Source organism: Lepidochelys kempii, chromosome 7, assembly GCF_965140265.1.
Source record: "Lepidochelys kempii isolate rLepKem1 chromosome 7, rLepKem1.hap2, whole genome shotgun sequence".
Classification (NCBI taxonomy): domain Eukaryota; kingdom Metazoa; phylum Chordata; order Testudines; family Cheloniidae; genus Lepidochelys; species Lepidochelys kempii.
Window position 1 is genome coordinate 8,666,572 of NC_133262.1, and position 27,224 is coordinate 8,693,795.

The 27,224-nt window shown below is 40.7% G+C and overlaps 1 protein-coding gene across 2 annotated transcripts in view; it reads left to right on the plus strand.

The window, feature by feature from the left end:
- The window catches only part of TAFA1 (TAFA chemokine like family member 1), a 350,487-nt gene that overhangs the window by 262,391 nt on the left and 60,872 nt on the right, over positions 1–27,224 (plus strand). The window contains exon 3 of one of the 2 annotated variants that reach the window (XM_073351052.1): positions 13,820–13,960. The exons of the other annotated variant lie outside the window; for it this stretch is intronic. Coding sequence (XP_073207153.1) covers positions 13,820–13,960 — 141 coding nt within the window. The remainder of the gene's footprint in view (positions 1–13,819; positions 13,961–27,224) is intronic. 2 annotated transcript variants of the gene reach the window in all.

Here is a 27,224-nt window from a genome sequence, read left to right on the forward strand (position 1 = left end):
CAGGGCTTTCCATTTAACTCGATGGAGTGGTTTTGGGCAATCACACACCAATAGGTACAGTTAATCTGGACCAGCTCCATGTGCATCAGTTTCTCAGTGACAGCCACTTCAAACCTAGACAGATTTGTTAGAACATAATAAGGGCATATACATAGACTTTCCTTATTAAAGTGGGTGCAACATTCACTAGGGTACAATGCTTTCCCGGCGACCTCGGAATATGCAATGACTTTTATTTTAGTAATATGACCTCTCCTCCATACTGGCAGGGAGGTCACCATTCTAGCTCGTTGTGAGTGAGGGATTCCCAGAGGCACTAGGAGACGGAAGATTATGCTATGACCTGTCCAAGCTGGTCTTTGGACTCTCATTAATTCTTTGTTTCCTCATTGTTATGAAGGGGTAATGGGGAGATGGGGTCCCACCACTTCCATAAGGGTTGGGTGGACCTGGCCATCCAGGAGATCGGTTACAATTCCATGTGTGGAGATGACCAATGTTTGCCCTGCTCTCCAACAATTCCTTTATTTTGGTACCATTTATTAACAGGCTGGTGAATTCTTGACCCAGGTATTTTCTTATATCCAACGAGGTGGACACAGAGTTTGACAGATCCTTTAAACTGTCTAAGATTAGTCGACTGGCCCTATTAGTGTTTAATCCTCCCTTTCACATGGCACACTACTTGCGTCCTTCATCATGCACCACAGGGGCAGCAGGAGCGACAGCAGGAATTCCCTCACGGTTACCCTTCAGTCCTTCTTCCTGTTCACCTGTGGAGACATTGTTAGTATTGGCAAGCACTGGTTGAAACAGTTTTAACTGATTTCGGTGCCTTTTAAATGTTTTCATTTTCCCCTAACCTTAAATGCAGGTTTGTTCAGACTGCTGTTATTATCCAGAAATGGTTTGATTTTCTTTTACTTGGTTGTATAGGGTTTTTTTGTTTGTTTGTTTGTTTTTTGTTCAATTCATTGTGAATACCTTAATGTAGTTTTGTAACCTGTCTGCAAAGGGCCTAGTAAAATCAATTTGCAGATTTTGCCATGGTTTCTTTGGCCATGGTTGATGGTTATGGGGTACCTTTTTCCTCCTACCCACATTTACTTGTGTACATGTTACACATCTTTTAAGAAATTGTAATCTTTTTTTCATGGCTGGCCACCATCAGTGCTTCAGGGCAGCCCTTATTTGTCTGCACCCCAGATGAGCTGAAGAGTGAATGGCATGGAGTGGCAGAGCCCATATGCACTCGGTGGCTACCAGTTCCTCCCCCCTAGCCCATACCAGAGGTGATTTTTACACACACAGCCTTGTCCTTCAAACTTGTTTTTTTTCTTTCTTTTTTCTGGGTTTGGTTGCCCTGCTGCAGCCATGACTTTGGTTTTGTATAAAGATATTGAATGTTATGAAGCATTGAGGTACCTTAAGGGTTCAATGCTAAATACCAAAGCCAAACAACACTAGTTATCTGTATTTGGCAACAGTGTTTTTTAGTTTTGCAGTTTGAATTAAAGAGTTAAACGGATTTTAGTGGTATTATTTTAAAACAAAACCAAACCAAACCCCAATTTATTTTAAACCTACAAAACAGAGTTTTTTCCAAACCAGGAGTGTTGATTTAGGTTTTTAAGACCTCACATATTTACTTAATATACAAATTTTTACACAGTTGTTTATAGATTACATTTGTATACATTTGGGGGCAGTTAAGTTTCAATAGAAACCCCTTATGTTCTTTTAGTGAATTTGACTAAATTGTTTATAGTCAAATTATTTCAATTAGATTGTCTTTTTGCCTGGATTATTTACAGACATTCCTTTGGAAAAGGGCCCATTTTCCTTCAGAATGGCTGCAAAGAAACCAAGAATTCTTTTTTATTACACCTATTTTTTTTAACATTTTTACAGCGTTTGATTGCTTAATTCCCTCCAGCCCCTGCATAGTTAACTTTTCCCTTTTTTAAAAAAAATCACTTGCTTATTTCCCAAAATGACACCTTTATTAACTCAGATTTCACTGTTCCAAGTACTGTTTCAGGGATTTGAATTCCCATTCCTGTACTCTGGGAAATTTTTTTTAATGCAGTAGTTTTTAATACACAATAATATTAGCAACAGGACAAACGACACAAGACAAAACATAAAACACAAACAAAATTTTTGTTTTGACAGTAGATTTATGGTATTTTGGGTTGCTCTTTATCTGGTAACAGTTTATTTGTGTTTGTTTGCTTGCTTGTTTTTTTTTTTTTTGTTTTTTTTTTTACTACTGCCACTATGCCCTCAGAGCTTCCAGCCTGTTTTTTTTATTTTTTATTTGTTGCCTGCCTGCTTGTTTGGGCCCCATCCTGCTTCCCTCACTGAACTGTCCCTTTTCAGGTTTCAGAGTAGCAGCCGTGTTAGTCTGTATTCTCAAAAAGAAAAGGAGTACTTGTGGCACCTTAGAGACTAACAAATTTATTTGAGCATGAGCTTTCGTGAGCTACAGCTCACTTCATTGGATGCATACTGTGGAAAATACAAAAGATGTTTTTATACAAACGGACCATGAAAAAATGGGTGTTTATCACTACAAAAGGTTTTCTCTCCCCCCACCCCATTCTCCTGCTGGTAATAGCTTATCTAAAGTGATCACTCTCCTTACAATGTGTATGATAATCAAGATGGGCCATTTCCAGCACAAATCATACACATTGTAAGGAGAGTGATCACTTTAGATAAGCTATTACCAACAGGAGAGTGGGTTTGGGGGGAGAGAAAACCTTTTGTAGTGATAAACACCCATTTTTTCATGGTCTATGTGTATAAAAACATCTTCTGTATTTTCCACAATATGCATCTGATGAAGTGAGCTGTAGCTCACGAAAGCTTATGCTCAAATAAATTGGTTAGTCTCTAAGGTGCCACAAGTCCTCCTTTTCTTTTTGTCCCTTTTCAGGCTTTTATTTTTTAGATCTCTAGATGGTGAGCGGTAACTGTGTGTGAGCTCCCCCTCATCTGATCTGGGAGTATGTCTCAAGCATAGTGATTGGAGGGGCAGGATAGCTCAGTGGTTTGAGCATTGGCCTGCTAAACCCAGGTTTGTGAGTTCAATCCTTGAGGGGGCCATTTGGGATCTGCAGCAAAAATTGGGGATTAGTCCTGCTTTGAGCAGCTGGTTGAACTAGATGACCTCCTGAGGTCCCTTCCAACCCTAACATTGTATGATTGTGATTCTCCTGCTCTGGCGTTTTTTGACAGTTACTCATTTTAAAGGGAGTGTTATTGTTCTGGCACAGGCTTTTATCTTTTAGTGCCTTATTTTCAGCTTAAAAAGTTCTATTTTCTTTTCTTTATTTTTATGTTGAGTATATCCAATATAACTATTACTGCTTTGTTTGTTTTGTCACCTTTTTGGTCACTCCACCATTTAACCAATTCTTTCTCTGATCTGGCTGCAACATAGTTTGCTTTTTTAACTGCTGCTTGCAGAGTTTTGACATGTTTATACTCCAAATATTCCCGAGGGCTGACTCTCGTCTCCCCCTTTGATGCAATGGGTTTTAATCACCCTGGCTGCTGACCTTGTTAGGAATGTACATCTTCCCATTGACACCCCATGATCTCAATCTTCACGGCTGTCAGCCTTGATGGGGATGTGCGTCTCCCCCCCTTAACAACGTAGTCTTAATCTCCACGGCTGTTTAGCCTTGATGGGGATTTACGTTTCCCCCTTTAAATTCTGTGGTCTCGATCTCCAAACCTGACAGCTTTGATGGGGATGTACGTCTCCCCCCTTTCTTACTGTGGTCTAAATCTCCACACTGACAACTTTGATGGGGATGTACGTCTTCCCCTTCTTTGAATACTGCAGTCTTAAGTTACACACAATTGCCGGCCTTATTGGTTGGAGACTTTGTGCTATTCTAAGGTATGTACGTCTCATGCCGGCGGGGGGGGGGAGCGGGGGGCTCCCCTGGGACGTGCAATGTAACATGCAATGAGGAAATGGGACCACCAGTTTGCACTGCCTACCGCTTGCCTACCCACCCAGTCCTGGGTTTAACGCACAGCCAGTCGCTTGCTAGTGGTTTATTCAAGTGCTCCATAACACACCCCTTAGTTTAAACGTGAGCTGTAGCTCACGAAACCTTATGCTCAAAAAAATTGGTTAGTCTCTAAGGTGCCACAAGTCCTCCTTTCCTCTTGCACTCATCTTCCCTCCCAACTGGTACCCTTATTTAACCCCTCTGCTTGGACTACATGTGTCTAGGTTCCTTTTGCACTTAAATTTTAAAAGTGGGAACAAGATGTGTCTGAAAGAGGATGAGAGACTTCTATCCCTGGCCTAATGAGGTGGTAAATTAAAGATACTCACCTCCTTTGGATTTCAGTCTCAGCTCCTTAATCACATCACAGGCTTGTATCCCGGATGAGCCCCCAAACTGAAGGACCAAAATGTACACCATGTAGAGTTTATTACGCACAGCACTGGCGGAGTGTCACCTTGCTTATCAGACTCAGAGACACTGCAGAACAATTAATTACAATAGATTATATAGGGTGATTATTGGGTGGAGAGAAGCAACGGGGATGGGTTTTCCCAAACCCCTGGATAGGTTTTAACAGCAAGACAAGATAAGCACAATAAGACAATGGTCTAAAAGATTACATAATGGCTCCGCCCAAGGCTCAAATTAACATATTGCTGACACACAATGTCTATTAAAGTATATAGGTTAAATCCTAATTTTTGGGGTCCAGGGGAATAAGGGAGCAGCTTTCCCAGTTGACCAACAGGTACATTCCTGGAGATTTAAAGCAAAAAAGGAGTAATTAGTACTTAACTATAACAATTGTTTGTAAGTTTACCCTTGCATTTCTGTGGGCTAAGATTGGCATACATCTGTGAGGGAAAGGTGTCATAACTCATGTCAATCATATTAGGCCTCTCCCGGAACTTTGTCTGGGATCTGAGGGGTATTGTACCACTATCCCCTCTCTGCATTAGGGAGTAACCGTGAGGCCTTTCTCCATGCGTCTATAACTCATGATAAGGATGCTCAATGACATTCAGATTTATGCTGACTCCACTCACTGACTTGAAACACACAAGGTTATCTGTTGACCCCAGCTTTCTCTTAGCTATGTATTGTTCTCTGTTAGCCAGCTCCCATGGCCCAGGCCAAGCTGTGAACTCCAGGCCTATATAAAAAGTTCTTATCAAAAATTGTAGTTAAGATCTTACATCCACAGCAAGTGTATTTTGGCCCTTTATACATCTGTGGCTTAGTCTCCAAAAATGTTTGGTTTTATGCAAAATTAAATGTTCTCTGTATATTTCTTTATAATCAAATGGATTTTTCTTCAGAGAACAGACCCCGTGTCTATAGAATGCTATCATTCTAATCTTGTGTTTGTGAAAATAACTTTCCAGCCTAAAACTTAATGATCCACAGCAGGAATCTTTTATGATGCCATTGTTGTGTGGAATAGTTCCACGCTTGAAATAGCATATCTCCTTTGGCCCACATAATGAACAAAACAAATAATGGGTACTAATGAAAAATGTAAATACGTATGTACCACATAGACCACAAAAAATCTTTTCCGGTCTGTTGGGTGAATAACGCACCTAGTCTAAAGGGGTAACCTTGCTGAGCATATACTATGTATTGTAAATTCACAACTGATATTATATATTAAGATATAGCATATTGCTCCCAACTTGACTATGTCAATTGTCACAATGGGATAAATTAAGGATGAACTGGAAGAGTTTTAGCTTTAGGATTAAATGTGCATACTTTTGTTGCTGCTCTAATGCTGTTAAACTTTATGGGCCATATTCAGCCCTTGTGTATCTCCACTGAAGTCTAACAGAGTTCCATCAATTAGCCCTTGGTCTACAGAAGTATCAGAATCAAGCCTAGTTTCTTCAGACATCCTCACTTACCCAAATCTCTGCTATGTGCCACAGTGCATCCCTGTAACATTGATTCTTTTCTTTCTGAATCAGATATTGATTGTCACTGGCCCATAGAAATAAAAATTGTGGTACGTGTGGTGTGCCTATGATGAGTCTTTTGTTTGTTGACTTATGAGCTGCCTGATGGAGTAACCTGGAATTTTGTGTTTTCCATCTGTTGTATTTTTGCAGGTCAGAAGCAAGAACCTATTGTGTAGCTAATGTAGTAGCAATTTATTATTTCTTAGAATAAAATGAAGTATAGTATTTTCCCCTGAGTCCTGGGTAATTGATAGTTCTGGCACATTAACTGACATAAACATTTTGATTAAAGCTTATGAATGTATTAATTACAGCCGGGAAGCTTCCAAAGCTGACTTGAACCACAAAACTGTTCAAATTGCAACCTCTAAATCTGTATTCTTTTACAAATTGGTGAAATGACTATCACTTCATTGCCTTCGCTTTGTCTAGACCAGTCATAAAATAACATGGGATAAGCAGATGTGTAAAATTTCATTATTCCATATTAGTTCCTGTAAGCTCACTTTGAATATCTTTAAAAGGCTAAAGTGTTTTCTGTGTTACTGGCAGGCTGTTGAACATTTACTTGAAGTCTAAAGCAGTTTAATTCTGTAGGAAGGTGTCAGTGCTGTTCTATGAGCCTTTAGTAACATTTACATGTAATTCAATAAAAGTCAAAATAACAGCTCCTCTTGCTAATTAGGTAGTCGACAACATAGGAACGTAGACAAGGTAACGTCTATGCTTGTCTAAATACACTGAATTCTTTAACGCCAGTAATAATTCTGGCAAACTGGATGGAAATGTTTTGGTTATAGAACTTAAGCCATGTTCTTACCTCTTTTTACACCTCCCCCATGGATTGCTTGGCAGAATTCAACCTATTGAGCCTGCAACCTTGTTGCCGGTTTTGTGAATACCACACAGCTTCCTACAACAACAGTTGAGTGGATGGAAGTGCCTGGTGACATGGTGATTGGTGGGAGGCAAATCTAATAGAGTGTCTGAATTCTCAAATCATTGGTTATATGACCCCAAAAAGAAAGGCATCTCTTATCTATCTACTCTTTGTGCCTCTGCACAACAACCCAAGAAGTCTCAACTAAATGCTGCTTTACTCATGCATTCATGCACACATGCATTCATTATGACTGACCTGCCTTACGAAGGTCCATTAAGTGGAACTCATTTCAAGCACAGATGGTCCTGAATAGTTTAATGTCTGCCTGGTGGCCAGAATAAGTGAATTCTTGATGGCCTTAGACTTCTGATCACATACATGCAGCCAAGGAGGAAATGAAAACATGTTTATCATTTTGATAAACAGCCTCTTTCATTGCCGCAGGATGCTCTATGTAACTCGGTGGAGTCAAATACTATTAAATTGTCATCACTGTCAAAAAGAGAACATATAAGTTTTGCTACCTGACTCATAGCTAATGACTTTCACAATGTATAACACAAATCAAGACCGCTGTTTGCCTTTTTTATGTTTGTTTACTGATAAGTTCTGGGTCTGCGAGACTGCAAAGGCAAGTTATAGTTTTGAAGTGCAAAATATGCTTTCATTATTACCTCTCAGCTAAAGATATAAAAAATAGAGATGACTAGAAGATGGCTTTTGGCTTCTTCCAGGCATGCGCTCAGGCCCTATAGCTGATTAGATATTTTAAATCACAGCTGCACACAGTAGGTTCATACTTAGGGTAAAATATTTCACTCTGTGGTCTGTAAACACGAGGTAGCTTTATAACAGAGAGATAGTTAGACACCTTTTCAGGCGTTCAGTATTCTCCAATTAAAATTAAACCATTTGCAGGAGTTAAATTGTCCCTGTTTTGCTGTCAGAATCATGGACATAGACCTCATAATTTTTACTGCTTAACATTTTAAACCCGTGCACGGCAAAGATTTCTAAAGCTGGTAAAAGTAAAAAAGAATCCTAAGATAATAGATGGCAGGTGTCTTGATAACCCAGAATGCACTCAAGATGCAAATTCTATCTAGCCTACTTTTTTGAAAAAAAAATGATTTTTTTCACCCAAAATTCTGAGTCACTTGTGAATTTGTCACTAAAGAGGGGTTGACCATAAAGCTGGTGAAAAAATATTCATTCAGACAGTTTTCAGTTGGAAAATGCTGCTTCAACGGAACTGCAATTTTTCACCAAATCGTATCGACATCAATGAAAATACGTTTTGCAAAAAAAAATAAAAAAGCGGGGGAGGGTAATCTTTAAAAGGTCACAACATCCTGTTTTGACCTTTTGTGGAACAAAGAGTTCCGATTTTTCTTTTTTGTTTTGAAATGACTTTTCATTCTGAAATGTACTTTATTTCATTTTTCTTTAAATTAAACAGAGGGTCAAAACCATTATTCTTCATTATTTCCCAATATGAAACCACAGTGAATATTCACATTCTAAAATGCTCGCCAGGAGCCATGCTGTCTTTCTCGTTGGGACGTTATGTGATGCCCGATGAAATGGGAAGTGGCCCAAGCATTAATAAGCCGGAGGTGAGAGGGCCCATGAAACAGTCTCTCTAAAATGTGGTCTGCAGTATGAAAGGGTTGAGAAGCTGATTTATGATGATAGATAATATATGAACAAACGTGTTTCATAGAGGGATGGGCCTGAACTGCAACGTTCGGTTCTGGATCTGAATTCCAAACACCCCAAAGTTCAGCATATTTGGATTTAGGGTTTTATGTCATCCCATTGCATTGTTGAATCAGAGATTTTAGTTCAGTCTCCCCTTTAGTTCTGTGGTATATCTTTATGCAAGTAATATAGTCTTAGGGTATGTCTACACTGCAGTGTAAGGCTCGGTTTAGTGGAATTCAAATCAGTGGATCCTGGATTCGAGAATCTAGGGCTTGAGCATCTACACTAGTTGTCAACCCTACATTAAGAAGTTTCTAACCTGGGACTCCAGGGTATGTCCACACTGCAGTACGCAGACCCTAGTCCAACCAAGCATATCCCAGACTTCCTAGCGCCTTCCTGAAACGTGGCTGCTCTAGCCCTTTGTTTGTGGTGCAGTGTGGGAAAACCTGACTTTCCACCAAATTTGACTGTCCAGAGGACAAAGAAAGAGGGATAGTTTTGCTGGACTCCCAGGGTATGTCCACACTACAATTAAACAGCTGCAGCTGGCCCATGTCAAATGACTTGGGCTATGGGACTGTAAAACTGCAGTCTAGATGCTGGGGGACCTTGCCAGGTCCCCGAGCATCTACAAAGCCACCCCCATGGGATCCTGGGACCGTGGGTTCAAGCCCTGGGTTAGCACAATTTCTGTGTAGACAAGAAGGGTGCTTAGGCTTGAGCCTGAGTTTGAACCCTGGGTGTATACTGCAGTGTAGACATACCTTTAGGGGTAAATTTTCAGTGCGGCCTTTTCCTCGCTTCCCCATGCTTGTGCACAAAATTGCATGGACACACGCATGCACTTCCACTTGGCATGTGCACTTTTAAAAGGTAGACAGCAGTGCATATACAATGTTAGAATTTGCTCCTGCAAATCCCAGTGCCGGTGACAGATTTTGCAGGGGCAAATTAAAATTATTATATGCAGAGCTGACTATTTAACAGCGTTTAACCTGAAAAGTCTAGTCCCATGTACCAAATTTTGCCTGGAAATGTATGGAACAAGGGGCTGAAAACATACCCCTTATAAATTGAGAGTTTCATAGATTACCAGTCCAGAAGGGACCATTGTGATCATCTAGTCTGACCTCCTGTATAACACACGCCAGAGAATTTCCCCAAAATAGTTCCTAGAGAATAGATTTTAGAAAAACATCCAATCTTGACTTAAAAATTGTCAGTGATGGAGAATCCACGACCCTTGGTAAATTGTTCCAATGGATAATTACTCTCAACATTAAAAATTTACGCCTTATTTCCAGTCTGAATTTGTTTAGCTTCAACTTCCAGCTGTTGGATCATATTATACCTTTCTCTGCTAGATTGAAGAACCTGTAAATATTTGTTCCCCGTGTAGATACTTATAGACTGTAATCAAGTCACCCCTTAAGCTTGTCTTTGTTAAGCTAAATAGCTTGAACTCCTTCAGTCTATCACTGTAAGGCAGGTTTTCTAATCCTTTAATCATTTTTGTGGGTCTTCTCTGAACCCTCTCCAATTTATCAACATCCTTCTTGAATTGTGGGCACCAGAAGAGGACACTGTATTCCAGCCAGGGTCACACCAATGCCAATATAAAGGAAAAATTAACCTCTCTATTCTTACTCAAGATTCTCTTGTTATGCATCCCAGGATCATATTAGGGGTTTGGGGTTTTTTTGGCCACAGCATCAGACTGGGAGCTCATGTTCAGCTGATTATCGACCATGACCCCCAAATTTCTTTCAGAGTCGCTGCTTCCCAGGATTAAGACCCCCATTCTGTAAGTATGGCCTACATTCTTTATTCCTAGATGTAAATATATACATTTGGCCATATTAAAACAAATATTGTTTGCTTGTTCCTATTTACCAAGTGATACAGATCACTCTGTATCAGTGACCTGTCTTCATTATTTACCACTCCCCCAATTTTTATGTCATTTGCAAACTTCATCAGTGATGGTTTTTTTCTTCTTCTAAGTAATTGACAAATATGTTAAATAGCATAGGGCCAAAAACCAAACCCGGCTGGACCCCATTGGCAGCATACCAATCAATGATGATTCCTGGTTTACAATTACATTTTGAGACCAATCTGTTATCCTATTTTCAATCCATGTGATGTGTGCCATGTTAATTTTGTATCATTCTAGTTTTTAATCAAAATATTGTGCAGTACAAAGTCAAATGCCTTACAGAAGTCTAAATATATTCTGTCAACACTACTACCTCCATCACCCAAGCTTGTCATCTCATCAAAAAAGTATATCAAGTTAGTTTGGCAGGATACATTTTCCATAAACCCATGTGGATTTCCATGAAGTACATTATGCTCCTTTAATTTTTCATTAATTGAGTCCTGTATCAGCCACTCCATTATCTTTCCTGGGATCGATATCAGGCTGAGAGAGGTCATCTCATTTATCCTTTTTAAAAACTGGCACATTAGCTTTCTTCCACTCTTCTGGAACCTCCCCAGTGTGCTAAGACTTAGGGTAGGTTTACGCTATGGGACTAATTCGACCTAAGTTACGCAACTCCAGCTATGTGAATAACGTAGCAGGAATCGATGTATGTTAGGTCAACGTATTGCAATGTATAGACCGCTCTGGATCGACGGGAGAAACTCTCCCGTTGACTTACCTTATGCTTCTCGTTCCAGTGGAGTACCAGAATCGACAGGAGAGCAATCAGCAGTCGATTTAGTGGGTCTTCACTAGACCCACTAAATCAACCCTCGGTGGATTGATCACCGCATGTCAATCCCCCAATAAGTGGATACAAGCCCTTACTGAAAATCAACATTACCAGTCCTGCGAGCTCCTTAGCCAGGTATTTTAAAAAAAATTTATCCAGACCTGCTCATTTTCAAATGTCTAACTTTAGTAGGCTCTATTTAACATCCTCCAGAGATATTCTTGGAATTGAAAGTGTTATTGTCACCATATGATGAGATTATATCATCTAGTTTTTCCCCAAAGAATATAGTTTCTGAACATGAGATTTTGCTCTTCTTGTGTGGAAGAGTTGGGAAGATACTTTTTGTATGAAAATTAGAGGCTGTGCAGATTAGAAAAGTCCCAGTTAATAAGAGGTTTAACTATATATTGGTAACAAAAGGTTTTTTGAATGGTCTTAGTTTCATTGCATTTTTACCAGCTATAACCTTTAGAGTTTTTCTGCAGCAACTTGAGGGTTTCCACATTATAATTACATAGATGTTATAAAGCTCATCAGCCATGACCCATTATTTTGCACAGATAATCAAGTAAGCAAGACTAGTTTTTGTTAACTGACTTCATGTAGATATTAGTACTCATCCACAAAATTAAGAGGAAAATAGAACATTTAGCTTACTCACAAGTATTTACTGTACTGTATGTGCAGCGAAGGATAGAATTACCTTATTGTGTACATTTTTTCCTGTTAGAAGCCAAACTTACACACATAAAAACCAGAAAATGTACTGCAGTCAGAACCACAGATACACATTTTCATGACATATGTATGGTCTGATTTTAAAGCCAAGCAGATCAATGGGAGGCTTGTCTTTGACATCACTGGGATCCTGGTGGAGCTTTAGGAAAAGCATTTGCTGTGAATGGAGATTTTGTTCATAATTCATTTTAAGCTGTAAACACATAGGGCTAAATCTTGAGCAGCAACAAGTGCCCGCATTTCCTCTTATTCCTCTGGGACCCTCGACGGGGCTTTTGTCATCAAGTAAGTCATGCAAGGTTACAATCTAGCCTTTGGATTTTTGATCCATAGAAACAATGGACCTTTTCCATTAGGCAGTTCCCTGTAGCTAAAGCAATGCGCCGTAGCATCTCATGGTGGGGTTAAAATAATATTGCTTTCATAGCCTAGTGAGCCTTCTGACACATCCTGCTCTTGTATGTATTGTGGATATTTTTGTATTAAGATTACCCTGACGCTGCCAAATGTATGCAGCAAGTTTGTGAAGTGGACAAATATCTGCGAAAGAACAGACTGGGACTATAAACACTTAGTAATTATGAGTGAAATGCAATTTGAACTCAGGGCTGGAGAGATTAATGAGCAGTGCAGTAACCCACCATGCTGCCTGATCGTCCTATACTATATATTGCTCAAGTGAACGGGACCAATGCTCTGGTTGTGTCATTTACGTACACAGCATATGCCCCAAGCAATGTGTGGTCAGAAGCCCGACACTGTCTATCTATTGCTGTGTCTCCAGCTGGATCTAGGAGTGTGGCTCCTGGCTCGCATAGCTTTACTGGCACCAGCTCTTACCAAGCTAGCGGGCTAAAAATAGCAGCATAGCACAGGCTGCGAGCAGCAGCCTGGGCTAGCCACCCTGAGAACATACCCCAGGGGCCTAGAGGGGTAGTATTTGCTCGCTATGTTGCCACTGGCCATGTGACAGCAGCTACGCTCCAACCTTTAGCATGGTAGCTTGATGACAGCTAGGGCAGGTATGTCTGCGTGAGGTGGGAATCTCACCCCTAGCCCCAAGTGTAGACTCCCTCTCCATTTATCTGTCTGTGTGATCAATCTTTTGGAAATGCGCTGAGTAAGACACAAAATGAAGGAAAGGAACATTTGGGCCTCGTGACGTTAGACTCAATGGGAATTTTGCCTGCATCGGGACCGCCAGATCAGGCCATTGTTTTAGGTGCGAAGGAAAGCAAAATTGGAGCATGCTGTGAGTCCTAGGGAACTGATTCTCCCCCTGCAGAATACGGGGACCTGGTTAGAGGCAAAGCTGAGGAGTTGGACGTGGGTTCATTTCCAGGCGGATTCTCTGAGATACTGGGATTGTATCGAGAGTATAACCTAGTAGTATGGGAGGAGAGAGATGAAATAGAACATGTAAAGCAGGCAGCTATTTTCATTCTGCATGAACTAGTCTGTACTCCTTCAGGTCCATACTGTGCTATACTCCCTAATTCACACCCAAAAGTTCTATTCCTGTCCGTGGAGCTACTCACAATGCAGATAAGCGGGTGCTGTATCTACTCTTGAGCCTTTATTTTGCATTTCCTATAGCTCCTGAAGTATACTAATACCTGCCTTAGACAAAATTGTCCGTAATGGGAGACAACACTTTCTTAATCCCTCTTATAAGAACCTTTCTTCACAAAGGGTGAGAGTAGCATGCTTGGTTGCTTAGACTAGCCATTGCAGTTCTTCCTAATCAGAGTGTCAATATTCTCTCTTTGTTGCCAGAAGGAGGAACGTGTGAAGTTATAGCAGCACACAGATGCTGTAATAAGAATCGAATTGAGGAAAGATCACAAACAGTAAAATGCTCCTGCCTCCCTGGGAAAGTGGCCGGGACAACACGAAACAGACCTTCCTGTGTCGACGGCAAGTAGCTCATCCAGTATATGTGTGAACTGAATATGTAACATCCAGTATATACCTAATGCTATATATGTTATGTAGCAAACCTACTTGTATTCTCTGGTTTAGCTTTTTAGGAAAAGATAAACTATAAGCATAAATGGTTGACCGAGGAGATGGCCTTTGACATCACCAGTATACATTACAGCCTGTTTCGGCAATCCTTACCTAGTTTAAAAAGGATTTACTTACACTACTAGTCGCATTACAGTCTGTGGGGCTTCTCACATAAGCAGAGCAAACCTGGTGACAAGAGCGAGCCCTTAGTAAACAATGGGCCAAAATTATCCTTTGTGTGTCTCCATTGGGCCCTCTCATGTCTCAAGAGCTGTGATTCAGAAATATTTCAGGTGACAACAGCAAGTTGTTCTGATTCAATTTACAGTTTTAAAAAGTCAGCCCAAAAAAATCCAGTGATCTGATTTTTGTAATAAGCATTGTGTAAAGACAAACAAAAACTGCGAAGCTGATTTTTGCTTCTGAAAAAAACCTACATTTCTGAATAGATTCAACATTGACCCCGCTCTTGTGAAAGCTTCAGGGCAGAATCTTGTCACGCCTGGTTTTCTTTTGCAAGACAAAACGAAACCATGGGATGAGTCACATCTGGGTCCCATTTTTATCTGAATGTCAGTGATCTGGGGTTCTGATTCTGTGGCTGTCTTTATTGTTCCAGTGGTGAAATAAACACACACACGCTCATTGGAGACTCCTCTTTGTGGTTCACCTAATCCTAATTTAACGTTAGTGAGGTGTACAAATGTGCACCGAGTGGAGAATATACCCTGCTGTTTGGAAATGCTTACCCAAATTAAATGTCTTCAAATTTGGCTTTAAGAAGCTATTGACTTTAGTGGGACTAATCTTTGGTTTTATTTCCCCCCGCACACTGATAAGTGATGTCTGATCAGTAGCATCCTTGTGTAGTAGCCCTATTAAAAGGGCTGGGATTTTACAGGTTCCTTTTCTCATCTTTATTTTGTGGAAGTGATCTGGTAGCACCATTGACTGCAATCCCCTGTGGTGCCAAAAGTCATTAAGAGCTCAAGTTTGTCTTTTCTGTTTGAATGGGATTGAACATCCCTCTGCCTCAGCTTCCTGCAAGGAGCAGGACCCAGCAGTGTTGCTGCACAGCTGATTTGTCAAAGCATCTTTTGTTTCCTATTTGGATTCATGATTTAAAGCTGCAGCCTTCCATCAGAAAGAGAGACACGCACACGGACATTTGAAAACCCGCTTCCCTTGGTCACATGCAGCAACCTTTTCAAAGACACTGCCAACAGGGCAACAGCTGTGCCAATGTTCATTGAAGGTTAGATGAAAGTTCCTGTTGGCTTTATGGGCTGCAAAAACATTGCATCCAGAAGCCTGTGCTGGTGTCATTTCATAGTAACTAGATAGAAAATACGGTGTCTGTCAGAGGGATGGAATCTTAAAATGTTCTCAACTGCTCTTCAGTGGCGTGCATGTGTGTGGATCTGTCTAGTTTGTATGTTAAAATATAAAGAAAAACATCTTATAATTGCAAAAAGACACTCTAGGTGTCAAATTATGGGGCAATAACTCACAGCTGGTTACACTGAAAATGCCATTCAGTCCCTGGAATCCTGCCTCTGAATGCACTCTAGTAGCTGTGAATTATTACACTTTAATTCACAAGCTGACACAGTTTATTGCTTAATTATTCTGATACAAAGAATTGTATTAAACAAAAAAAAAAGTCATGAATCTGTGGGTGATACCTTTTGTTTGGCCTAACTGTGTAAGCTTTGGAGAGTCACATTTACTGCATTAGGTCCTGAAAATCCAGAGCCAATAGATACAGCATCATGGCAGTGTTAATTCAGACCTTGTAATTCTATTCAGAGAGCAGTAGCTCAAAGGGGAATTATGTTTAAAAAAAAAAAAGTCCGTGCAGGTATGGACTGGAGTCCCTCTGCTTAATAGCTGTCTCTGGATTACAATGAAAACAAATGTTATCAATTGGCGTTTTGAAAGGGGAAAAGATTAAACAAAGGCTACTATCAGAAAGGCATGCGATCCCACACTCATTGAAGTCAGGGGCAAGACTCTCATTGACTTCAAAGGAACTTCTTCCCCTTTTAAGTTTAATTGTTGTAATCAAAGACATTGGTTCTTTTGTCAATGGTTAGAAAGCCAAGACCCTGTTCACAAAAATTAAGGGGCATTCTTTTTATGCTTAGTTTAATTTTCACTCTTTGGTTTAGATTCTTGACACATTGACCATCTTGGGTCAAAACCCTGAAGTCATTTTGTAGTTTTTCAGTCCTTACTAAAGCAAAATTCCCATTTTCTTCTGTGGGAAGTTCCATTAACTTCAGTAGGAGATTTTCCTAAGTAAGGATTTGGGATTTTGCCTATTTTCTGGGAGGTTTTAATTAGTACATTACAAAGGATCAGCTAAAATTTGTTGCCTCCTTTATCTACGATATTAAGATGATTAAATGCTGTGAGTCACAGTCTTTGTAACATTTAAAGCTATGATGGGCACTTAAAAAAATTCTTTTCATTGGTCCATTACTTTAAAATATCTCATGGATGCCCTTGCGTAAATAGCATAAATAACAAACTGAATCATAGAAATGTAGGGCCGAAAGGGACCTTGGAAAGTTTTCAAGTCGAGCCCCCTGCTCTGTGGCAGGACCAAATAAACCTGGACCATTCCTGACAGGGGTTTGTCAAACTCATTTTTAAATGCTTCCAATAATGGGGATGCCACGATCACCCTTGGAAGCCTATTCCAGAGCTTTACTAACCTTATAGTTCGAAAGTTTTTCCTAATGTCTAACCTAAGTCGCCCTGACTGCAGATTAAGCCCATGGCTTCTTGTCCTACCTTCAGTGGACCAGGAGAACAATTGATCTCCGTCCTCTTTGTAGCAGCCCTTAACATATTGGAAGGCTGTTATCAGCTCCCCCCTGGGTCTTCTTTTTCTCAAGACTTAACATGCCCAGGTTTTTTAACCTTTCTTCATCGGTTGGGTCTTCTAAACTTTTGATCATTTCCGTTGCTCTTCTCTGGACTCTCCAATTTGTCCATATCTTTCCTAAATTGTGGTGCCCAGAATCAGACACTGTGCTCCAAATGGGGCCTAACTAGTGCCAAGTAGAGTGGGACAATTACCTCCTTGGTCTTGCATACAACGCTCCTATTAATACACCCCAGAATCATATTAACTATTTTGCAGCTGCATCACATTGTTGACTCATTCCGTTGTGGTCCACTGTAATCCTCAGATTCTTTTTAGTAGTACTACCTCCTAGGCAATTATTCCCCATTTTGTGGTTGTGCATTTGCTTTTTCCTTCCAAAGTGAACTTGCCAATACATGCACTTCCAAACAGAACCACATTGCTCTGGAATAGGCCTGGATAACTTGTTGAATTGGTAACACCAGATAGACACCCTGTTGCTAGTTTCATTCAAGCTCAGGTTGATCATTATCATGAGACATTGTTCACTCTGCCGGCTCTTTAGTTGCCTGCATGAAATGAATTGGGACACTGATCCTGTTCTCATTAAAGTCAATGACCAAACTCCCATCAACTTAACAGGATCAAGCATTTGGTGGTTCTCAGTCCATTTCAGTTGCATCAGAAAACTCCTCCTCAGAACCGATGCACTTGGCTGTCTTACCTGATGCCAGGGATGTAATGGACGTGAGACTGAGCTTTCCCTTTACCCCTAATAGTGGTCTCCTCAGGTCAATGATTAAGTATGTTAGGGGACAGCATGGGGGAGTTTTCACGGCTGTTGTCCATGCTGTGGATGGATAAACAGAGAATATCAGTCATAAACAGTGTCAGTCTGGCATTTTTCTAGAGCAGGAGGGATAGGTCTGTGGTCCTCCTGGGTATTGATAAGCAGTCTCCTACTTCCACATTCTGCAACCCTTTCCCATGTTAACTAGCATTTACACAATCAATCCTCCTGGCTAGTGTTTGAAATTAAATAAATTCTGCCTGTGCTATAGAAGATGGGACGTTGCCACACATCTTGCAGGACTTTCTCCAGAGCCTCACTTAGTGTTGACTCGGACGGATTCTCTCCTACTCAGAGAAAGGAACCAGTTGCAGAGACTTAAACAGAGATCACACCCAGGCTAGATTATATCAACATCAGGATTGTGCTTACTTCAAAAGTTATTGCTTGCTGTTAATTAAATAAACTGTTATCCTAACTCTTCAGTCAGGCGAAAATTCTATAATACCTGGAGTAGAGACCATTCAAATGCGAGTCTATTCATGAAGGAGTGCCTCATCTATTGCATAAATTATTTGCTACTCTACTCCAAGTCTCTCTTTGAAAGAACAGCGGGGGTGGTTCTGCATCCTCTCTAAACATAACTTGTGGCCCTGAGAGACTCCTTTTGTACTGGGAATTCATCTGTTTAAGTTTACTAGACTTCTCATTCCTACTCTTTACATGCCATCTCAAATAGCCCACGCACCTCCTGTTTAGGCCCAAGGCCACTTGTTGTTTTCCTCAATATACTAACAAAAACTTTTGCTCTACTGGCCTGCCTTTGTACCGCAGTGATGGTTCACCCTTGCCTAGGACTTGCTTTTGCCCCTTATTTTAGGGATTTGTCTTTTCTAACTTTATACTTTCTTTTAACTATTTCTGTTTTCTGTTATTACATTCACTTGTGCTCCGAGGTCTATCTTGTGTATCACATGCAGGCTATTTCTGCGTGTTTGTATTAGCCATTCTTTTAGGTTTACACCTTCGCTCTTCATTATGTTTATCAACAGCTTGTCCTCTTCACTTAAAGCTGGAATGTAAGGATTGTGCATCTCCTGCATTTTCCTCTTTCATCAGCATATTTTTGCAAAATGATTCCGCGGCTTACGAAGGTATCTACATGGTTGCTTAAATGCTGGGCATTCTTTATCTTGCTCGCTGCCATGTGGCTGATATTCATTCTTAGGCATGGGGTTTTATTCCTGTCTCTTTATTAACAGAAAAATTCAATCTTACTTGTATAACTGTGGTGTTTACAGTCCTTTGCTTTGCCTCTTCCTAGGGGTATGTGTGTGTGTGTGTTGTTTTCTGCTGCTTGGCATAAGAAAATTGCCTTTTCAGGTATCAAGTCTATATCCCTGAGTAAATTTCTATGTACCTTCTTATTGTTGTACCCAAAAAACTATTTGTTCTATAATGAGGGAGTCTTTTTAGTGTGCCAGATTCACAGACTGCCTTTTACATTTTCAGTTTGAGGCATACTCTGCTATTATTTCTCCTTTTTATTCGTCTTTCTACATGGGTATGGGGATGGCTCTACTAATTGCTTGGTGGCGCCTCCTTGTGGCTCCTCTGGGGAATTAGCTCTGCCACATGGTGATGCTCCTTCTTGTGGTTACTCAGGCGATCATTCCACTCACTCACTCGACAGCCTCTCATGCTCCTGGACCTGCAGCGCTGTCCTCTTCATAGCTTAGCTCTCAGGCTAAGTCACATTAAAGTTCTCCCCTCCTTCTAGGGTATCAGAGGTCATCTGAGGCAAACTGTCCCACGTGGTCTGCTCCCCACTGCTTAGTCTGTGCCATTTCCACAGTGGCTGGTAGGCTCACCCTCTACACCAGCTTCCAGTTCAGGGACCCTCAACCCAGCATCTCTGGGCTTTTACTCTCCCAGCCCTTATTGTGTCTTCACTGGACTGCTTCCTACTCTGTCCTTGCAACATCCTTCCCTTCCCCTTTGTATCAGGGAGTGCAAGGGCAGGTTTCCTCCCCCAGCCTGCCAGCTTCCTTTCTTTGGAGATCCTGCCCAGCTCCTCCCACATAGCTGGACTCCATCTGCAATTAGGCCATAGCACTTCTTTGGTTTCCTCCAGCCTGGTGCAGCCTAAAGTTAATTGGCCTAATTTATCCCTCGAGGCCTTGTGTGGGGCGGACATGCCATCACACTACATGTTACAAATAGATATGTATGTGTGTATATGTGTAGATATAGATATAGATACAGATATATGTGTGCATAGATCGATCTATCTATCTATCTAATATGGTGAAATCCTGGCCCCACTGACAAAACTAGATGATCATAATGGTCCCTTCTGGCCTTAGTATCTATGAAATTCCCATTGACTTGAAAGGGACATGGATTTCCACCCATCATTCACAGGGAATATTTAAGGGAAGGACACAGTGATTCTTAAACTTTTTCATTACTTCTTCAAAGCTTTCTTCCCCTCTTCCCTGCACCCCCATCATTCTCACTGTGGAAATCAGTGTATATGTCCAACCCTTGTCAAAACCATTGTCAAATGCATTTTTTATTCACCCTCCATTTTACCAGCATCTCTGGGGTTTGCACGCAGCTCAAATTTCTGTTGGAATTTTCTTTCCAGGGCTGCTCAGCATGTTCTCATAATTTGTAAAGGTCGTTGGGGGTTTCACAGTCAAGCTCCATGGCAGCCATTTTTTAACGTTTTTCCTTGTTATAATCAATGTCGCTTTTGCCAGTTTTTCGATAGCTTCCCTACTTGCTCTTTTCCTGGATCTACCAGATCTCTGTACCTCCTAAGTACAGTATCATGTGGCATTTCAATGACTTCTGAGGCGGGCTTTAGGATACCTTATTTATTCAACTGTCAACGAGAAATAACATATCAAGTAAATGCAATACTGCTGCTGTAATTAAGCAAGCTTATATTATTTGCCTCTGAATATCCATTGTCCTACTCCTTGGGCAGTCCTTTATGTCAGTGCAAAGTGGGAGGAGTGAGTTGCTACCATTCTGACTTGGTAGAGTTTACACTCGCTTTACCCCTGTGTGAACAAGTATGCAAGATGCAGAGCACTGGAGAATTGGGTCCACACACTCTATCTGAGCAACTGATTCCTGCATGAGCAAGAGTCAGCAGGAAGTGTGGCACTGCATAGTGACCTGCAGGATGCATGGCAACTCAAAACTTTAGTCTAAGCCCTTTTTAGCACACTAGTGAACATGGGTTGCAGAATTAGGCCCTTGGGGGTAGGATGGGTTAATTATTCAGGATTTTCAGTATTGGATTGTGCATCAAATCTGTGGCTCATTTACTGTATCTGCCTGCTTTTGAGGGAAGAGTATTTTCTGTCTTGCTGTGTAGAGAAGGAAAACCGCTCCCAAATCTGATGATTTAGCCACTCCACATTTGGTCCTCCCATGGGAACATAAATGGGAGTTCCATTAATGACGCAGCTGCAGGACTTGGTCCCAAATATTTGGGGTCACTCATACTTAAGCTATTTCTGTATTTGTTTTAATCAAATATTAGATCCCTGTGTTAAAGCTAACTGCATCAGCCAAAGAAAATGAACATTTTCATCCTTAGTTTGATTTTTTTTTAATGAAATAGTTTAATGGTTTAAGCACTTAGGTCTTTATCCTGTAAAGATGTACATGTATGCTTAACTTTACAAACTGAGAGTGACATCCTGTGTGTGAATCCCATTGAAATCAGTTGTAAAACTCCCCACTGACTTCAGTGAAGTCAGGATTTCACCCTAAGAGTAAACTCATAGACTTAATGAGATTAATGTCTACCCTGCCAAAACAAGACCCGCAACGATGAGTCTCGGAGCCTGGATCAACTGACTCAGGCTTGCACTAAAGGGCTAAAAATAGCCATGTAGACATTCCTGCTTGGGCAGGTCTCCAAGCCTAAGTGGGAATGTCTATATTGCTAATTTTAGCCCCATAGTGCGAACCCCATTTGTCCAAGTCAGTTGACCTGGGCTCTAAGACTTGCTGCTGCAGGGTTTGGGGGGATTTTTTGCGGGGGGCGAGGGTGTTTGCAGTAAAAATGTATACTGAAGGACTACTCAAAATACATAAGCAGTTAAATACTGTGTAAGTAGCATTGTGAGTTTAGATGCTAAGATGAGGAGTGTGACAGCAAATTCTAAAACAGGTAGGTACATAGATAGAAAGATGTCTCCAAAGTCATGCTCTTTTTCCAAAATAGCACCATCTTTATGTAGCCCCTCCTACTGTTCAAGATAATGGAAGTCTGCCTGGTGACTTTCTACACAACTTTGGGAAACTGGGTCTGTGGCTCTTCTGTGTGCTCTGCATTGTGTGTCAGTGCGTATTCACCTCAGACACACCACCGGGAACAAGGTTTTATTCTGTAACGAAACATAGAACAGGATGACAGTCCAGCAGCCTCCTCTCTGCTGGCCTGCCTCACACTCCCAGTGTCTGTCAGGTCTGCAACTTTCTGCTGAAATGGGCAGAGGGGACTTCCTAGCAGGAACCAGGAAGTTCACCCAACATGCCGCAGTTTGTAGTCCACAACTTGTAGTTCCTGCAGCTGCTGCTTGGGCTATATTTATATATTTGTAACACTGTTCTTAATATTTTTATCATGTGTGTTAGAGTAGATATTTCACAACAGGTATCTAAATATCTGGAAATATACATAATTTCTCATTTATATCTTAATATGTATATTTATTAACTAGGTGCTAAAGTGTATGAATTGAACAGTCTTTAGAGGAACAAATTATAATATCTGTGTTCAACTCTGCATTGTAAAATCACTTAGTTAACCCCTCTTTTATTTTTAGGATTGTTAATAATTGGTAGTAAATAATATATTCATAGACTGTTGCCTCTTTTTTCTTCTTTGTGAACTATCCACAAGTGGATTATAACTTTCTTGAATCACTCTGCAGAATATTTTGCTGGATACTTTGTGTGGAAAAGTCTTTATCTTACATTGTTTGCAAGCAGTTCATTTTAATAGCTCAAATTTTTAATATTAAATATGTTGGTTAGTTTTGATTAGTCAGATATATCACATGACTTTGCTTCTGTTCATCGGTTGAAAGAAAGTAATTCTTACACTTAGGTGCAAATATTTCTATTTGCAAGTTCAACATTCTGATTCTGGAAATACAGTCCAATTTGATGCTTCTGCAAACATTTCTGGCAGTAGATTGATTAGCTGGATTATTCAGTGAAAGAAAACACAAAAGATGTGTGAATAGAGCCTAGGTGAATCTGTGGAGATTTTTTGAGTGAATGTTAGCAGAAAGGTTTCAGAGTAGCAGCCGTGTTAGTCTGTATTCGCAAAAAGAAAAGGAGTACTTGTGGCACCTTAGCGACTAACCAATTTATTTGAGCATGAGCTTTCGTGAGCTACAGCTCACTTCATCGGATGCATACCGTGGAAACTGCGGTATGCATCCGATGAAGTGAGCTATAGCTCACGAAAGCTCATGCTCAAATAAATTGGTTAGTCTCTAAGGTGCCACAAGTACTCCTTTTCTTTCTGTTAGCAGAAAGGTCCTTGAACTATTCTCTCTGCTCTAATGGTTTGTATGGGTGCTATTAAAACCAAATGGGAATAAAATATGTTTACAATTTAATTCTGTAATTTTTGGGTTGTAAATATACATGGCACCGTATCATTTACAAAGAAATCAAACTGTCAATAACTGGTTATGCCTGTGTCTTTTTCAAGGGTTTGAACAATATATAATGTGTTCATCTATACAGAAGTTTGCTCTGTTATAGCAAATAATGCTTTCACATGTGCATGTCTGTAATACTTGGATTTATTGGCCTCTTCAATCTTCTTCTGACTTTAGCATTGTTCGTCTCTTTCAAAGGCATTCGCTATTTCTTTTGTAATTCATGTGTAATATTTGGTGGTTAAAAAAGCAGAGTACATGGTAACATTACACCCAGTGGAGCTCCACAGTGGATCAAGGGATGGCCAAAACAGTGGCGCAATGGATGGGAAAATCATGGAGAGAAAAATAAAATCCAGTCCCTCCCCTTTTCCCTCCCCAGTGTTGGATCATATCAAGCATCAAACCATTCTAAAGGTTCTGAAATATTGGGAGGTGGGGTGGAGGGGAGTGTACCTACTGGAAATACTGAAGTACCAACAAAATGCTTATTCTTACCCTGTGCTTCTATTTGGGTCGGAAGTAATGTATCAAAAAAAATCACACAAGCAGGAGCCCATACTCATGAGCGTCAGAAGTATCAAATCTTATGGATGCTTTTTCTGAGCCTAAGGTCTGGTTTATTTGAAGTTCACCCATTGCTAGCCAGCACATGGCTCTATGTATTTATATGTTAAATATAGTTTGGTGCAAATGTGCATACACCGCTAATGAGATTTTTGTCAAGTGTCACCCGAAGTGAGCTGTAGCTCACGAAAGCTTATGTTCAAATAAATTGGTTAGTCTCTAAGGTGCCACAAGTCCTCCTTTTCTTTTTGCGAATACAGACTAACACGGCTGCTACTCCGAAACCCATGAACTTTGCCATCCTTGGTCACCAGCAGCTCACTGGTGTCTTGGAGCACTGTGATTTTTCAGGACTCCTTAGTCCTGCACTGATTTACAAGTCCCAAGTTAATCCACCATCTTCTGGAACAGTGGTCCTGGAGAGGGGAGCTGATACCATCCATCCTTAATCTCCCACTTCCTGTTGTGGGGCCAGAGCAAACACAGCTGAGCCCTTCCAGTAATTTGGCTCCCTTTTCTTTGTTAGGACACTGCAGATAGCCATGCTATCTCAAAAGGAGTGGCATACAGACAGTAAGATGTAGTACAACCAGGCTGTTAACAGGAGCTAATTTACTTTAGTTTTTAATTATAGATAAGATGCCTACTATAGAGCAAGCATTCATAATTAAAATGGGCTCTGTTTTAGAGGTCATCATGATATCTAGTAGCATAGGGTATTGGGCCAGATCCTGAACTGCTGTAAATCCGAAGAAACCTACTGGAGTCAGTGGAGCTGCACCAGTTTACACAGGCTGAGAGTCTGGCCAGAGGAAGTTTAGAAACTTGCTGGTCATACAGAAAATATGAGCAGTTAGGGCCTGATCCAAAGCCCACTGCAGTCAATGGAAAGATGCATGTGGACTTTAATAGGCTTTGGATTGGGTTCTTCGTAAATACTTTGTTACATTTACTCCTCTATCTATTACCGCTTATATCAAGTGAAAATGGTTTACAGTCACAAAGCCAATAGTTTTCTATTTATCTAATGTGTATTTTAGGTGACAGCAAAAGGATGGTTCTTTTTTTTTTCTCTATAAAAGTACTTCCAATCAATTCTTATTTCTTCAAGAAAAGGGGGAAAAATGTTATTTTAAATCCAAGGAGTCAGCTTCTCATCCCTCTAGCTGTGCTCCGGCCTAGATAAGAAGAGATCTCAGGGTCCCATATTATTAATGCGCTGTCTGTATGAATAACGAGCAGGCTTGGTGAATTATTTCACACTCCTGGGAAAATCTATAGCCCTATCCTTCTACAACACCACTGGAAACTGAGCAGGAGATTCGTATTTTTCGATTTGGTGAATTCAGATGACTTCATTTGTAATAAAAAGGGGGGGAAGTAGACTGTTCCCCACTGAGTCCCATTTAGCAATCTCCAAATATATGCTCCAAAAGCGCGGGCAGTTTAACTGTGTGCAGGCGTGTTTCCGGGCTTTGTATTTATCCAGAAAAAATTCTTCTTGAAATGTCCTTACAGCCGTGCTATTCTCCCCTAAAATACAGCCTGATCCTGAGTGCTACCACCTTCAGTGGGAGGGAAGGGATCTTATTACTGGCAATGATGTTGTGGAGTCACTGATTTACTTACCAAGACCCTGTAGCTTTCAAAATTGGTTTGCTGTGCAAATCCTTGCCTGCTGATAGAGCATTAAAGGTAGTTTCAAAGATGCCTAATGCACCTAACATTAAATAGGATTTGGGTGCTCAAGTCTCTTAGGCTCCTTTAAAAGGTCCAGCCAAAGAGCATAGGAATTGGTATGTACAATTCGAGCTGTTGTTCATCCAGTCGAGTATCCTGTCCCCAACCGCAGCCAGCACAGATTGCTTTAGTGGAAGACATAAGAAACCCTGCAGGGCTCCAGACCGGGAGAGAGTCTTTCTGGCCTCACTCATTACAAACTGGAGTATGTCCTGAAGCATGAGGGATTATTTCTCTTCCAAAAGTTCAGGCTTTTTTAATTAATTCATGCAATCCTTGTGTATGTAATTCTGGATGTTCTTGTTAGCCATTTAACCATTTTTTGAGTCCTTTCTTTCCAACTTTTTTAACTCCTACTAAGATCTTGACCTCAATTTTATATCCTGTAGCAGTGAGTTCCACAGGTTAATAGTTTGTTTAACTGACTTTAAAAATAAACACCACATGGTATGAGGCTTGTTTTTGCTACTGCCCTCAGAACTTATCATAGAAGAATCATAGAAGATTAGGGTTGGAAGAGACCTCAGGAGGTCATCTAGTCCAATCCCCTGCTCAAAGTCACACACGATCTCCTCATCCAAAGCCACATATGATCACCTCATCCAACACACAAAATAGCCACTTCTTTTTTTGGCTATGTTTCTATCAGTGTTCTACACACTTTCCCACGCAGCCTCACTTTCATGGAATGCAATTTTAGTTGGAAAAGCCACAATAACATGTTTGTGATAGCATCCCCTGAACTGGAAGAACTGAAGGAGTGACCAGGCTGTGTCAAAGACACTTGAACTTAGTCATTGAGGACTTATTCTACACCCCTGAAGTTAATGGGAGTTTTCCATTGGCTTCAGTAAGAACAATGAAGCCCATAGGGCTTTATTTATCTAGCTGAGTTTATTTTCATTTAGTTGGCATGCAGGTTTTAGAGAAAAGGAATATGTTGGGCCAAAAAGAAAGTTAATCTGACTTCAGTAGCCTATGCTCAGTTACAGCACCTACCCTGTCAACAGTAGGAATAAAGAATAAATTCTTCATCCACCTGTAACTCTTGCCAGACAAGGCCAGAGAGAGACAGAATCGGAAACAGATAACTCTGCATTCACACAGACAGCAGCTTCCCTCTCCACCAACTTCACACACCCCAGCACCTTTACATGACACCGGCAAAATCCTTCAAGCCCTAATTCTCCAAGCTGCTTCCTTGATGAGTATAGACTGCACACCCTCTGCTGTCATCGTATGTGACTGTCTGCACCATTGCAGTCTGAACATCCGCTTCACCTCAGGATCGATCTTGACTTCAGTATTCCTTGTAGTTAGGATAGGAAATGCTGCTGGTATTGCAGTACATTTAACTGTGGCATGTGATTAATTTCCTGGCTTTAATGGGGTCCAGTGTACATTCCTTCTGCCCACTTTCCCTCTGTTGCTAAATCTCATCAGCTATAATAATACCCAGCTCTTATAGGCTGCTCTTCATCAGTAAATCTCAGTGCA